The sequence below is a fragment of the Peromyscus californicus genome, unplaced genomic scaffold (assembly GCF_007827085.1).
Source record: "Peromyscus californicus insignis strain IS unplaced genomic scaffold, ASM782708v3 Scaffold_9__1_contigs__length_137607984, whole genome shotgun sequence".
NCBI lineage: Eukaryota > Metazoa > Chordata > Mammalia > Rodentia > Cricetidae > Peromyscus > Peromyscus californicus.
The window spans coordinates 72,396,312-72,411,545 of record NW_026294617.1 but is presented as its reverse complement, the minus strand read 5'-3'; the positions used below and the strand labels follow the sequence as shown (position 1 = coordinate 72,411,545).

Sequence of the window (15,234 nt, the reverse complement as noted above, 5' to 3'; positions counted from 1 at the left end):
AGGAGAATGTACTCACGAGACTCCCCGAGCCCAGTGGCTGTGGGCACGTCTCTGAAGTTCTTTCAGTCTTAGGGGATGGGAGCTCTATGAGGTAAAGACTAAGGGGGCCCCATGCATGAGTCCACCCCTAGGAGCTTCTCTTGGAGGAAATGAGGCTTCGGGCCTTAGTTCCCCCAAAAGAATTTCTCTGCCCACCGTCCACAGGCTTGCTCTCTTTCTTTCTTTTTTTGTTTTGTTTTGTTTTTTTGAAACAGGGTTTCTCTGTGTAGTTTTGGTGCCTGTCCTGGATCTCGCCCTGTAGACCAGGCTGGCCTCGAACTCACAGAGATCCGCCTGACTCTGCCTTCTGAGTGCTGGGATTAAAGGCGTGCGCCACCACCGCCCGGCAAGCTTGCTCTTTCTTGTTCCTCTGCACTCAAAGCTAAACTGCCTTGTCTTAAAAGATGACTGACTGTAAGGTGCTGGAGAGATGGCCACTGGCTGCTCTTTCAGAGGACCCAGGTTCAATTCCCAGTACCTATGTCACGACTAACAGTCCTCTGTAACTCCAGGTCCAGGCCATCTGATGCTCTCTTCTGGCCTCCGCAGCAAATACATGCACATATATGCAGGTAAAACACCTATATACATAAAAAATAAAAATAAATAAATCTGTTATTTAATGGGGGCAAAAGTGGTGGTGCACCTCTATAATCCCAGCACTAGGAGGCAGAGGCGGGCGGGGCTCTGTGAGTTCGAGGCCAGCCTGGTCTACAGAGTGAGTTCCAGGCCAGCCTGGGCTACATAGCAAGCTCCACAGCAGCCCGAGCTACATAGAGAGAGCCCATCTCAACAACTCCCAAGAAAGCTGCTGATTTTAAAAATCTCTTCTTCTTCTTCTTCTCCTTCTTCTTCTTCTTCTTCTTCTTCTTCTTCTTCTTCTTCTTCTTCTTCTTCTTTTCTATTATTTATTATATTGAGTATTATTTTATTATTGGAGGGTGAGTGTGTCATGGCTTGCATGTAGAGGTCAGAAGACAACTTTGTGGGGTCATTTTCCTCCTCTAGAATTTTACATGTATTAATTTGTATTTGCATGTGTGTGCACACACATGAAGACATGCTGCAGTGCATGTGTGAAGGTCAAAGAACAACTTTTTCAGAGTGATCCTCTACTCTCTTCAACCTTTATGTGGGTTCTGGGGAGTCAAGTGCAGTTCTTTAGGTTTATGTGGCAAATGTTTTACCCACTGATCATCTTGCTGGCTTGTGTATGTATGTATGTATGTATGTATGTATGTATGTATGTATTTGAGACAGATTTTCTCTGTCTGACCTGGAACTCTCTGCAAAGACCAACTGGCCTCGAACTCACAGAGACCCTCCTGCCTCTGCCTCTGGAGTGCTGGGATTAAAAGTCTAGTTTGTTTCCTGACTTTTTAAGAATTATCTGTTTGTTTATTTACTTGAGACAGGGTCTTCTGTATCCCAAGCTGGCCTGAACCTCACTGGGTAGCCTAGGGTGAACTTCCCAAGTACTTGAGATTATAGGTATGAACCATTGTGTGCAGCTTGTGAAACTACTTTAAAAAATCATTTTATGAGTCGGGCGTGGTGGAGCACACCTTTAATCCCAGCACTTGGGAAGCAGAGGCAGGAGGATTTCTGAGTTCGAGGCCAGTCTTGTCTACACAGTGAGTTCCAGGATAGCTGGGGCTACACAGAGAAACCCTGTCTTGAAAAAGCAAAACCAACATAAACAAACAAACAAACAATGGAGCTAGGAATGGTGATTTATGCCTTTAATCCCAGGACTTGGGAAGCAGCACAGGCAAATCTCTGAGTTTATGACTAGCCTGGTCTACACAGTGAGTTCCAGACCAGCCAGGGCTACATGGAGACCCTGGGTTGTCAATCATTTATGGGCCTGGGGAGATGGCTCAGAGGTGGGGTGCTCGCTACACAAGCATGGGTACCTGAGTCCGAGTCCTTAGCACCCACATAAGACGTTGGGTGCAGTGTTGAGTCCGCAGTCCCCTCCCTGGGCAGCCAGGGAATGTGGATTCCTGCATCTCTGGGCCTCCGTGTTGGCCTGGCCAGTCAGTGAGTTCTAAGCTCAGTGACTAACAATGGACAGTGACCTCTGCTTTCACACACATGTGCACAACACAGACACACAAAGACATTGTATTTAATCTACTTTATTCAAAATACTATTTCAACATGCTCTGCACATAAAGTTATTGAGAGAGTTTACATTATTTTCTTCCATGAAGTCTTCAAGATCCAGAGTGTATTTCAAATTTCTGGCCACATCTCAAATGTTGAAGAACTGAGAGGCTGTGGCAGCCACACTACTTACCAGTCTGCATTTCATTGTAGCCTCTCCCTCTGCTGGGGTAGGAGGAAGTCGGCCTCAGCTGATAGAAGCTCTCACCCTTGAGTAACCTCTGCTCTTGCTGGGAAAACACCACTTCTGACAGATGGCAGCTTATCTCTCTCACCATTAACTCTCTCTCCTAAAAAACAGATAAACAACCCAAACGATTGCTAACCCAGATGGGCTCCTGGGAAGAGGCTTATAGCCACTAACTGACTCACCGGTATCGGCTGTTCTGTCTCGGAAATGTAGAGACCTGCAGATCGCAGAGGGATCCCTCTGTGGCCTAACAGTTAGCTGGTTTCCCACGCTGTGTCTTTGCTCTGGGGGCAGTTGTTCACAAGTCCTAGACTCTTTTGGGATTCTGTCTCCTGTCTCAGAAGGTCCCTACTGGGCACCATCTCTGTGAGCAGGGAAAGCAGATGTGCACATGTGGTGTGTGTGTGTGTGTGTGTGTGTTGACACAGGCTCCTGCCCTTTCCAGGCAGCTGTTTTGAGAACTGGTTTTATGTTTCACTTACCCTTCTTAATTAGATGCTAGAAGGACAACTCTGGCCGCCAGTTCATTCACTTTCTCTTTCAGTGTTCAGTTGAGAGAGAAATAATTTACAACTTATGAGGAGCCCAGGGTGAAGAGAAAATTGATCTACCTGAGAAAGTCATTCCAAAAAGGGGAAGTTCTGCCAGAGCGCTAGCCAGGTCCAGCATTCTGAGTTTGAGAATGTCCTTGTCTTTGCAGAGATTGGCTCCCACCACGCTCTGGGGGTACTTTCATATTTTAAGAACGCAGGCCTCCAATATCTAGTGTCTATCTACAGAACAGACGAGATGCTTGACTTCTGGGCCAATGAGAAGGGAGGAAGCCTAGATTTTTCTACACAAGCACAGAGTCTGCCCAAGCTGGGAGCTGGATTCTGAAAGATCCTTCGCTAGGAACCTCTTTTGTGATTTGTTCTAGCTAAGTAAATGCACTATTTGAGGTTGAGTGGGGTCAAGAAGGAAGTCTCATTTCATGCACAATTCAGCTCAGAAGCCGGTCTTTAAGTCTGGGAAAACTGATCCCCTGGAGACCCCCAAGTTCATGTTCATTCAACTGAAGAGAGGCCTCCACCTTGCTTCAGTCAGTAGGATTCTGCCTTTCCTGCCAGGAAAGGATTGGATTTATAGAGGGGGGCGGGGTCAGGGCGGGGCTGACAGTGAGGCGGGGCTTCATTTCTCCGCGACCCGTCGCCTAGACAACCGACTGCAGCGAGATGGAGCGGTTACCCGGAGGGATAGTGGGGCCAGATCCGGGAGCCCTGAGCCCAGAGCAACTGGAGCAGTTGCGAGACTTCAAGGTGCGTGAGTCGACATCCCCTAAGACCTGTTTCCATCAAAGTGAAGCTCCTCAGGAAAAAGGCCCCTTGGACAGGGAGGAGGACCCCGGGAGAGGGGAGGGCCTGTTCCCCAAGATAAGTGCCAGAGAGCTAGGTGGAGGGTCGCTAAGCCCAAATCCGCCAGGCATTTGAAAGTGCAAGAGGAACCAAGTAGGGGTCGGGCCAGAGAAATGACAGAGGGTGTAGTTCAACTGAACTACATGGAGCTAGCATGCTGGCCTAGCATGCCCCGACTGCTGGATTCCAATCCTCTCTACCACCACCTCCCCCAGCGCACAAACCAGCCCTGAGAGGTAGAGGCAAGAGGATCAGGAGTTCAAGGCCAGCTTCACCAAATTCCAGGACAGCCCAGGCGCTATGAAACTCAGCCTTTGGAGAAAAGAAATGGGGCTGCCTCAAAGGAAAATCTGACAACTGAGCTTCGGCTTTCAGACACTCCAGGAAAAGACCTGCCTCGTCCCCCTCCCCCCTCACACCTCCTTCCAGGGTTCAAGCCTGGATCTGTCTCCCCAGGTCTTTGACTCTTGGTTTGTTGCTCCTCAGATCCAGACTCGGATCGCAAATGAAAAGTACTTGAGGACCCACAAAGAGGTGTCGCTGCTCATCAGCGGCTTCTTCAGGTAGGTGGTGTGACGGGCTGGCCTTCGGGAGCTGGTAAGGGTTTTACCAGATCTCGCTGGGAATGGATAAACAGGTTCAAGTGTACTCTCTAATAGCTGCACTCAGGGAGAATCTTCAGTTTGAGGCCAGCCTGAGTTACACAGAGAAACTCAAACAAAAACAACAGCAGCATCAAACTGTCCCCCCCCCCCCCCACCTTTTTTAAAGACAGAGTCTCATGTAGCCAGGAGTGGTCTCGAAGTCAAACTCACTATGTAGCATAGACTAGCCTTGGACTTGTGACGGTCCTGCCCGCACCTTCCGGTGCTGGAACTACGCAGATGCACCAGCCCAACTTGGTTTGGACCCTGTAAAAGTTAGAAAATTCCTAAGAGTCAACCTTTTGTAACTGTGACACTTGTGAATTTTCTTCAGTTATCTCTACATTCTTTAAAACACTAATGTTCATTCACTTCAGCTGTAAAGATAAATGTGAATATTTACCTCATGACACTGGGAGAGGGAATGTGCCTTTGGGAAACAGCAGGTAGTCATCAATGTAGAACACTGTTCCCACGCAGAGGAAGAGCATTTTCCAATTGTGGGGACACTTGGCCCTTGCCTACCTGAGAACACGGTAGAAAAATGACAGGGAGCCAAGGCATAGGGGCTTTTGGGGACTGAGGCAGGAGGATCACAAGTTCAAGACCAGCCTGGACTGCATTGGAGAGACCCTATTTCTAAAACAGAAAGAAAGAAAAAAGAAAAAAAATTGAGGCAAAAGAATACTGTTTTCCAAATTTGATGGTAATCTCATTGGCCTCACCATTTGGGAGGTGGAGGCAGGAGGATTTAGGAATTCAAGGCCAGTCTGATGGCAGAGTGAAACCCTTTCTCAAAAAGCCAAAAATTAATAGAGAAACAAACAAAACTCCCATTTCCCGGTGTGTCCTAGGGTGCATTTTTTCCATGCATTCCATCGGCATAGCAAAATCTCAGAACCTCAAGTGGTGAAGGCGTTGGACTTAAGACACTGGATATGGCACACACCTTTAATTACAGCACTTGGGAGGCAGAGTCAATGAGTCTCCGTGAGTTTGAGGCCAGCCTGGTCTACATGTAAAGTTCTAACCAGGGCTACACAGAGACACCCTGCAGCCCCGAAGGCCCTCATCTTCCTTTCCTCTTCCCAAGGCCGAACAGCCCAGCCAACCCTTCAATGCTCTGCAGGTCACCTGGGCAGACTCCACCTGGCTCCTGTCAGACTTCTCTCTGGGGTTGCATCTGAAGTATGAGGGCTACTTTTTGTTTGCCTGCTCTTAATTTCCTTGAGCAGTACCAGAGTGAGCTTTGTTCTGGAAGCTTTGCCCAGTCCTGTGTGAAGAGGAGGGAGGAGGGGGAGCTAGATGAAGACAGCTTGCCTGTCCAGTTCTGCCCCTGGGGTCTCTGCTCCTGGTATCCAAGCCCTACTAAGCTGTGAACTGCTTCCATTGGGAAGATTATCCTCTGCTTGGGCTTTCTGGATTCCGTGATTTGTGGCCAGTTAGTCCCCACACCTCAGAAATACAGTGCACAGAATTCTTAATACCTTCAATCTGGTCCTGAGAAGTTAGAAGTATAGAGACCGAAGTTAGGTTAGGTACCCAGAAACTTCAGACTTAGTACTGGTGATGCAGTGTCCACACCTGCATAGGCAGAGGAGTCTTCCCAAACTACAGCTCTGGTCTGTAAAAGGACAATTCCTGTCCTGCCCACCTGTTCCCAAATACCCAGCAGCCACTTCGCACAGAGGCCTATATTAGTTATAAATGCTTGGCCAATAGCTCAGGCCAATAGCTCTTATAACTTAAATTAACCCATTTCTATTAATCTATGTATTGCCATGTGGCTCATGGCTTTACCTGTCCTCTAGCATGTCTTGCTTCCTGGGCGACTGCTAGCCTCTCTCCTGACTCTGCCCTCCTTCCCATCATTCTCAGTTTGGCATTCCTGCCTAACTTCTTGCCCAGCTACTGGCCTGCCAGTTTTTTATTAACCAATGAAAGTAATACATAGTCATAGTGTAGAAAAGGATTGTTCCACCGCATTTCCCCTTTTTTTTGTCTCATTAAAAATTAAGGTTTGGTGGCGCACGCCTTTAATCCCAGCACTCGGGAGGCAGAGCCAGGCGGATCTCTGTGAGTTCGAGGCCAGCCTGGGCTACCAAGTGAGTCCCAGGAAAGGCGCAAAGCTACACAGAGAAACCCTGTCTCGAAAAACCAAAAAAAAAAAAAAAAAAAAAGAAAAAAAGAAAAAAAAAATTAAGGTTTTTAACCTTCATATAGTAAAACTATATACAACAAAAACAGCTATTAAGTAAGAATTACAGTAACAATATCCACTCTATTTGCATTTGGCAAAATTAGAGAAAATAATTATCTAATCTTGGTGAGTCTAAAGTTTTGTATCTAATTTACTTTCTATCATAACTAAGGAAAACTATAACTATTTAGTCTTCAACTCCATCAAAGACTTCAGAAGGGTGAAATGTTACCTAATGACAGGGACATCTCACTGCCTGAACAGTCACTCAAAGTTCCTCTGTAATGTTGAGGCATCCAGCTTTGGCCTACAGGCCTAGCATATCTGACAGACTTTCCTGTGAAGCAGCCGTTTCTGAAGGACTAATCTCCTTTGTTTAGCCTTTTTCCTGACCATTATCCATAGTCCATAACAACTTGTAACCAACCCCCCTAAATGATGACAAACATTCATAATTTATTTTTGGGAATGTGAGCATAGTTCTCTAGAGCACTTCCTGTTGATTGGGGGTGCTGGTAATCTTTGGGTGTTGTATGTATTTCTAAAGGTCTTTTAATAAAAAACCCAGAGCCAGATATTTGGGGTAAATGCTGAAAGATCAGAGAGACAAAGGAAAAAGTCATTGCCATGTCTTACCTCACCAACTCCTCAGCCTGAAAGGCCTCAGCCAATAGGCCTCTAGCCGAATGAGTTTTCTCAGCCAAAAAGGCTTCAGCCAAAAAAGCCTCTAGCTGAAAGGGACGCTTCTGCCGAAAAGTCTTTAGTTCCTGTCTCCTCACGCCTTATATACCTTTCTCCACCCAGCCATCACTTCCTGGGATTAAAGGCATGTGTGCTTCCCAGTACTGGGATTAAAAGGTGTGTGCCACCACTGCCTGGCTCTGTTTTCTCTCCTAGACTGAGTCAATCTCATGTAGTCCAGGATGGCTTTGAATTCACAGAGATCCAGACAAATCTCTACCTCCCGAGTGCTAGGATTAAAGGTGTGTGCCACCACTGCCTGGCCTCTATGTTTAATCTAGTGGCTTGTTCTGTTCTCTGATATTCAGGTAAATTTTATTAGGGTACACAATATATCATCACATTTCCCCATTTTTTGTCTAAAATAATAAGAGAAGGTTGTAACTAATATAAGAAAACTATATACAATAAGCACAATAAGTATATACAATATATACAGTCAAGAATTACATTAACAATATCCAGTCCACTAACATTTGACAGATCAGAGAAAATACTCCATTTTGGTGAGTTCAAAATGTTGTACCTAATTCACTTTCTATCCTAACTTGTATTACCAACCCAAAACTATCTTCTGATGTCTTTCAATCTTACACACTTCACACCTCTGTAGTGAGTTTTTTTTCTGAATTTGTTAACAAGGAAAACTATATAATTATCTAGTCTTCAACTCCCTCAAAGACCCAAGAAGGAAATGATATTACCTAAATAAGCAGGAAGCACAAACAAGTGACTTCCAAAAATGTGAGAAATGACAGAAACAGCTGGCTGCCTGGACAGTCATCCAAGGTTCTTCTGCAATGTTGGGGCATCCATCTTCAGCCTACAGGCTTAGCATACCTGACAGACTTTTCTGTGAAGCAGAATTTTCTGAAGGGCCTTCTTACCTTGTCTTGGCAAGGTTTGACAGTCCTTTCTTTTGTGTCCTGCTTGTCCATTTTGGACAGCATACTGTCAGCAGTTGAGGCAAGGGCACTTTCTTGCCCAGTGGCTAACTTTTGTCACAAAGAAATTAAAGTCAATATGGAGGATTTTTTTGTTTTTTGTTTGTTTTGTTGTTGTTGTTTTAGTTTTTTCGAGATAGGGTTTCTGTGTAATTTTGGTGCCTGTCCTGGAACTTGCTCTGTAGACCAGGCTGGCCTTGAACTCACAGAAATCCACCTGGCTCTGCCTCCCGAGTGCTGGGATTAAAGGTGTGCACCACTACCACCCAGCTGGAGTTTTCTTTAATACCCATCATCTTCTCTGAAGTAGATTGGTGCTGCCAGGAGCAGACGTGTCTCATAGTAATAAAAAAAGAATCTATATTATTAAAACATCTTAAATACCATATTCTGTAGATCTCTGAAGTGTTTGAAGATGACCTATCTATCTAAAATATATCTGTTTGACCTTAAAAACATAACTAATATGACTACAAGTTCAATTGTAATAGGTGACTAAATACTAACTTACATTTCTTTATATCCTAATTAGTTGGTAATAACTTTCAAGGACTAGCAATTTGCATTACATTGTTAAATGAGCTTTATAGGTACAACACCTTGAACAAGATTAGAAACATATGTACAGTATTTTTTAACAAAATCAATCTCAAATTTGTATCAATATATATAATTTGTATACAATATACAAAAACCCAATCAAATGTAAGATATTTAAAACTAGTAGTTGCTTTTTAAAAGTAGATTCAATAATCTACCTTTTTACCTTATCATATCTATATCCTCCCTTTTTTCTTTTCAGAGTAGATTCTACCCTTTTATCCTATCATTTCTATATTTTTTTTCAGAGTAGATTCAATAATCTACTTTTTTTTTTTTTTTTTTTAAAGATTTTATTTATTTATTATGTATACAGTGCTCTGTCTGCCTGTATCCCTGCAGGCCAGAAGAGGGCACCAGATCTCATTACAGATGGTTGTGAGCCAACATGTGGTTGCTGGGAATTGAACTCAGGACCTTTGGAAGAGCAGCCAGTGCTCTTAACCTCTGAGCCATCTCTCCAGCCCCAATAATCTACTTTTTATCCTATCATATCTATATAATACATTTCTATATCATTTGGGGGACCCTGAGAAAATTTAGGATCATGGTTAAGTCCTGATTGGAGTATTCTGTGAGGCTGGATCATCTCAGCCAGTAGCCTTGAAGATGTTCTGGATGCAGAACTCAGAGAAAACTGCAACAGAGGCATTTTGAAATGTTGAATCATCTGGTCCATCTATTCCCATCAGAGATTTTTCAGGGGAATCTTCCTCGATCAATCCTGATTTTTCTTAACCCAGAATGAATCCAGAGCCTATCATTTCCTCTTTCCCAAAGTAACCTATCTTTTGACTTAAATTTTGAAGTCAAGATATTTTTAAATATATAGGTTGTTAATCTAGCAGCTTTCATAATCAAATGTCTCTTAGCAATTATCATTTGTTCATTAGTAGTCAAAAAATGTAAAGACACAATAACATACAGTATCTAGACTCTCTGTGTATTTTCCATCTTTTTAAAAAAAACTATTTATTTTTTATTTTATATATATCGGTGTTTTGCCTGTTGGTATATCTGTATGAGGGCATCGGATCCCCTGGAACAGGAGTTACAGACAGTTGTGAGCTGCCATGTGGGTGCTGGGAATTGAACTCGGGTCCTCTGGAAGAGCAGCCAGTGCTCTTAACTGCTGAGCCATCTCTTCAGCCCTGTATTTCCCATCTTTACATGGCTTATTATATTTTCTTATTATTCTATTCCTTTTTTAAGGACTTGGGTGCCAGATGAAGCATTACTCTAATTAATCTTTATTAATAAAAAAATCAGGAGTCAGATATGGGAGTAAAACCTGAAAGTTCAGAGAAGCAGGGGAGCAGCCATAGTCACTTCCTACCTCTCCCAATTCCTCTGACCAAAAGGGATAAGATCCTTTCTCAGTCCCACCTTACCACTTCCTGTCTCCTCTCTCTACAGTCCTCCAAACCTCTATGGTCAGCTAGTGGCTGGCTATGCTCTCTGACTCCAGGCAAGCTTTATTTGTCAGAACATAATCAAAATATCACACAATGCTGGTCTGTTTTTCGTTGTCTGGAAAAATCTTCAGTGGTTTCCAACATTGCTTTTTTTGTTTGTTTTTAAACAACCTGTTGAAATATACAGATGAGTGACAAATCTTAAATTGGATCAACTTTCCTGTACATGTGACACTCTGGATGGAGAAACTGAGCTTTACCAGCACCCCAGAGCCCAAGCGACCCCGTTACTTATTATTATTGTCATTTCACACAAAGTCTCACAAAACAGGCCAGGCTGGCCTCAGTCTCCCAGGTGGTGGTGTGAGTTATGCAAAGGGCTTCTAACAGCACAAATCCATTGCCCTTTTGTGTCTACGTACATGGCATTCTTGAGTCCCTGCCTCTCCACACCTGCCTCCTCCTCCTCCTCCTCAGTCCTATCTCCATTCCATTATTGTGTAACCCCAGCACATATTGCCATGCCATTCCCTTTCTCTCTCTCTCTCTCTCTCTCTCTCTCTCTCTCTCTCTCTCTCTCTCTCTCTCTCTCTCTCTCTCTTTCTCAAGACAGGGTTTCTCTGTGTAGTTTTGGTGCCTGTCCTGGATCTCGCTTTGTAGATCAGGCTGGCCTCGAACTCACAGAGATCTGCCTGGCTCTGCCTCCTGAGTGCTGGGGTTAAAGGTATTCGCCACTGCTGCCTGGCCTTTTTCTTTTTCATAGTGCCAGGCTACCCAGTGCCTCGTGCTAAGCACATGCCCCCCCGCCTCCCCCCACCCCCCGGACCTCCCATTACGAGTCTTTCATTTCTCCCTCACTACACACGTCTGTATGCTGACCAGACCAAGCTCTCTAGTTATTCCCTAAGCCCAGGCAGACACCCCAGAGAGCCCTCCTGGACTCTGGGGATACAATAGTAGATCCAACCCAGCTGCTAACCTCGAGGCAGTCACACACACACAGAGCACAGGACTGTTTCCATCTCTGGGCCTTGGTTCTTGCTGTTTCCCTGGACCAGGAATGTTCTTGTCTCTCATCCTTCATTCTTCCTAATTACAATCCCATTTGTACCACAAGGATCCCTTCCAATCCAATTACTCTGTGAAGGGTTTTGGGGTCCCACTTTCGGTAACCGTTTATCTTAGGGTTTCTATTGCTGTGAAGAGACACCATGACCATGGCAACTCTTATAAAGGAAAACATTTAATTGGGGCTGGTTTACAGTTTCAGAGGTTTAGTCCATTATCTTGGTGGGTGGCATGCAGGCAGATATGGTGCTAGAGAAGGAGCTGAGAGTTCTAAATCTGGATCCGCAGGCAACAGGAAGAGGCTGAGACACACTAGGCCTGGCTTGAGCTTCTGAGACCTCAGTGACACATTTCCTCCAATAAGATAACACCTACTCCAACAAGGCTACACCTCCTAATAGTGCCACTCCTTATGGGCCTATGAGAGCCATTTTTATTCAAACCAGCACACTATTCTTCCCTCCTAAAGCACTATTCAATAGTCTTCTTTTTGCAGTTACTTGAGGTTCCTTGGCCTTTTGGGAAACTTACCTGTTTCCTTTTGTCTGTAAGTTCTTTGAGGTAGGGCTATATTTTTTGCTCACACGTGTGTGTGTGTGTGTGTGTGTGTGTGTGTGTGTGTGTGTGTGTGTGTACCTATGCACAAGCATGCGGAGGCTAGAATGCTCTATGTCTCATTCACAGGGTCTCACTGAATCTGGAGAGAGGCTGGTGACTGGTGAGTCCCAGTGATCCCGGCCTCCAGTCCCCTCAATGCTAGGGTCAAGGCCCAGCTTTTGATAAGGATGCTGGGGATCTGGATTCAGGTCCTTATGCTTGGGCAGCGAGTGTCCTTGCAGTGTCAGAGGTTTAGTCCATCTCCCTAGCCCCTATCTTTTTTCCCCTTATTTTAAAATCATTCTTATATACTGTAGTTACTTACATGTAATTTATACTCAATAATTGTCTAATTGAACTGAAGGAGGAGGGAAACGAAATTATGGAAGCTTGGGCTTTCTCAGCAGGGGAGACTTTGGCTAAAAGAGCACCTGGAACTGGGGGTGGTCAGCAGGCCACCACAGCCAGAGGCCAAGCAAACACTGTAGAGAGCACCGGCTTTGGGCAAGTGCTGGGCCCTCTCCTCTCTATTTATTGTCTGTATGAACTTGGGAACATGATTAACCTTTTTTAGGTTTATTTTCTTTATATATAAAATGAGATGTAATTGCCATTTCACAGGGACATTATAAAGCAAAATAGTATTAGTGAATGTTTATGAAGCCTAGAACTTTCTGAGATGTCCGTCATTTCTAGAATCCTGGTGGCGTCATCTTCTTGTCAGTCTGCTGTGTAGTGGAGAGAATAGCCCGTCTGAAGTTTTTAAATAATATTTTCTTTTGACTTTGTTTATTGTCCCCCTGACCTTGGGAAATCCATGGGTAAACTTCCTCAGACCGTTCCAGGGTCACATTTCTGCCCATTTGGCACGAGCCCCTTGAGGACCTGGAGCCCCTGGTTATCTCCTTCCTTATATCTTTTAATGTTTTCCAGAGAAATGTTTCTGAAAAGACCAGAGAACATCCTGGAATTTGCCGCGCGTGAGTACAGTGGTGCCAGGGTGTCTCAAGTGCCTGTGCAAGAAGCAGGATTGGGGATGTAGAGCTGGGCAAGCCGAGGACTGTGTGGGCCTGGGTTCTTCTTCACTTGATGTCCCCCACAGGAGCTGTTTTTTGAAGGCTTTTTTCATCCCCCTGACTTTTCCTCAAAATGAGGCCAGAGTGGCAGGCAACTGAGGCAGGACTTCCCTTGGTGAGGATTAAGAATTTTTGATCGGGAGGTAGAGGCAGGCAGATCTCTGTGAGTTTGAGGTCAGCCTGGTCTACAGAGTGAGTTCCAGGACAGCCAGGACTGTTTCACAGAGAAACCTTGTCTCCAAAAACCAAAAAAAGAAAAAGAAAAAAAAAAAAAAGGACTTTGAGATTCCCGAAGGAGAGCCGGGCAGCCCTAGTCCGCTGGGGATCTTAAAGTGGTGTCTGACCCAGGCTGCACTTCAGAACCACCGGGGAGCGTTTAGAAAATACTGATGCTCAGGCCCCACCTCTAGAGATTTTTATTTAATTAGTCTGGGGCGGGGCCAGCAGCCAAGGTTTTGAAGGCTCCCAGGTGGTTTTTAATGGACTCGGCTGCCCGGCTGCCCCGCTGCCGAGGTGGCTTCGGGTCTTCAGTGGAGAGTGGGGAGCTGGGCGGGTGTCTTGGGTGCGGTTAGCCCTGGGAGCCCACAGCGTTCTAAGCACGCCTTCGCTGCCGGCAGACGCTAGCTGTGACTTCCTTTCTTCCTGGTGTAAAAACCCTCTCTGTCGTCATGCTGTGAGCCTGGCTCTCCTCGGGACAGGGTGTTCTCAGAAAAGGTCTGCATTTCAGAGACAGGAGCTGGCAAGCTGAGTGGAGATCAGAGTAATACCTGGTGTTTATTCGGGTCCTAAGACGGACCCGCATCAGAGCACTCAGAATCCCTGAGCCTTTGGTGGCTCCCTGAGCCCCAAGTGTGCCAAGAGCCCAGACTGGGCATCCCGCGTGGGCCTTGCCTGGGATGGGTTCCTGGTATTGATGAGGGCAGCTGCCAGGGACTCGCTGTGAGCTCTGAGATTGTACTGTCAAGTGGGGACCACCGGTGAGTGTTGCTAGGACAAAGCATCCACTTTTTAGTAGAGTAAGCTGTTGTGGCTCAGGCTTTTCCCTTCAGGAGAGATGATTTCGTTCTGATTTTCATCCCAGACTATTTCACGGATCCAAGACTTCCCAACAAGATTCACATGCAGCTAATTAAAGACAAGAAAGGAATCTAATTAGCAAAGCCACAACACTCAGCTGCTCGGAGAAGCCAGAAGGAATCCAGCCTTGGGTGGGTGTTAGCCTCACTCTTGTGAAAAGCAGCACGGGTGTTTGGGTCCAGGCTGTGAAAGAATGTAAGCCGGGAAACAAGAGAGCAATGTGGTACCAGTGTGCCGTTTTCCTGACAATTTAGGATTAGCGGCTGGGACCTGAGGCCTAGAGTGTCTGCTTGTCAGTGACAGGATCTAGTAAGGCCGATTGAGAGGATGGGTGTGGGAGGTGTCCTGGGGGATGGGGATGGGTGGGGGATGGAGTCAGCCTTTGAGGTGAGGAGTGCTCAGATCGAGAGCAGCTTCCCTCCTTTGTCTTTCAACTGCCCAATACCTCACGACGTGCCCTTAAGGCCATCTCATGTTTTATTCCCCAGCCCCTCACAGGCAGGAGGATTCCTGAAACCAGTTTGAAGGCTGGCTAGGTTGGTTTTTTTTTTTCTTAATGTGAGGTGGGAAAGGCCCCACTCCTAATCTAGTGAAACCGCTTGTGTTTTGCAGGGTCAGCTGGAGGCCTGAGAGCCCTGTTACCGTCACTATGGGTTTCCAAGCTGTGTGGGCTTCTTCCTGTCACAGAGCTTTCAGAGATCCCCATTAAATCCAGACCTGCCTGCCCGCTCTTCTTTTCATTTGGACAGAGGAGGGCACCGTGCATGGGGGCCTGCTCCGCCTGACGGGGGCCTTTTTCTCCTTGAGGTGGTCTGGGGTTTGGAGTGGCAGGGATTGTTCCCACTCCAGCTACTTAGCAAGCTGTGAACAGGGTGGGGATCCTGAGAAAGCCACAGTTAGTTGTGGCGGGTTAAAAACAAGTGAGTCCATACTTCAACATCTTACCTCTCGTGACCGTCCTAAGTGTAAGGGGGTGGTTTTCTTTGCTTTCCATAGAAGCAATAGCAAGAGAAATTGGGCTGGAAGGCTATCATGAGAGATGGACAGACGGTGAAAACTCAAGAGGGGCCTGGATATTGT

General features: G+C 45.8%; 1 protein-coding gene across 1 annotated transcript; it reads left to right on the top strand.

The window, feature by feature from the left end:
* Positions 1-3,563: 3,563 nt before the first annotated feature.
* Positions 3,564-14,880, top strand: Riiad1 (regulatory subunit of type II PKA R-subunit domain containing 1). Its single transcript, XM_052731597.1, has 5 exons — positions 3,564-3,696; positions 4,279-4,355; positions 12,935-12,981; positions 14,159-14,285; positions 14,767-14,880. Exons 1-4 carry the CDS (start codon positions 3,613-3,615, stop codon positions 14,227-14,229), a joined length of 279 nt encoding a protein of 92 aa, XP_052587557.1. The 5' UTR covers positions 3,564-3,612; the 3' UTR covers positions 14,230-14,285; positions 14,767-14,880.
* Positions 14,881-15,234: the final 354 nt, after the last annotated feature.

Coding starts and splice junctions, on each gene's coding strand:
- Riiad1 (XM_052731597.1), top strand. CDS start 3,613: ATGGAGCGGTTACCCGGAGGGATAGTGGGGCCAGATCCGGGAGCCCTG. Junction 4,356..12,934: donor CTCATCAGCGGCTTCTTCAG/GTAGGTGGTGTG, acceptor AATGTTTTCCAG/AGAAATGTTTCTGAAAAGAC. Junction 12,982..14,158: donor CATCCTGGAATTTGCCGCGC/GTGAGTACAGTG, acceptor TTTTCATCCCAG/ACTATTTCACGGATCCAAGA.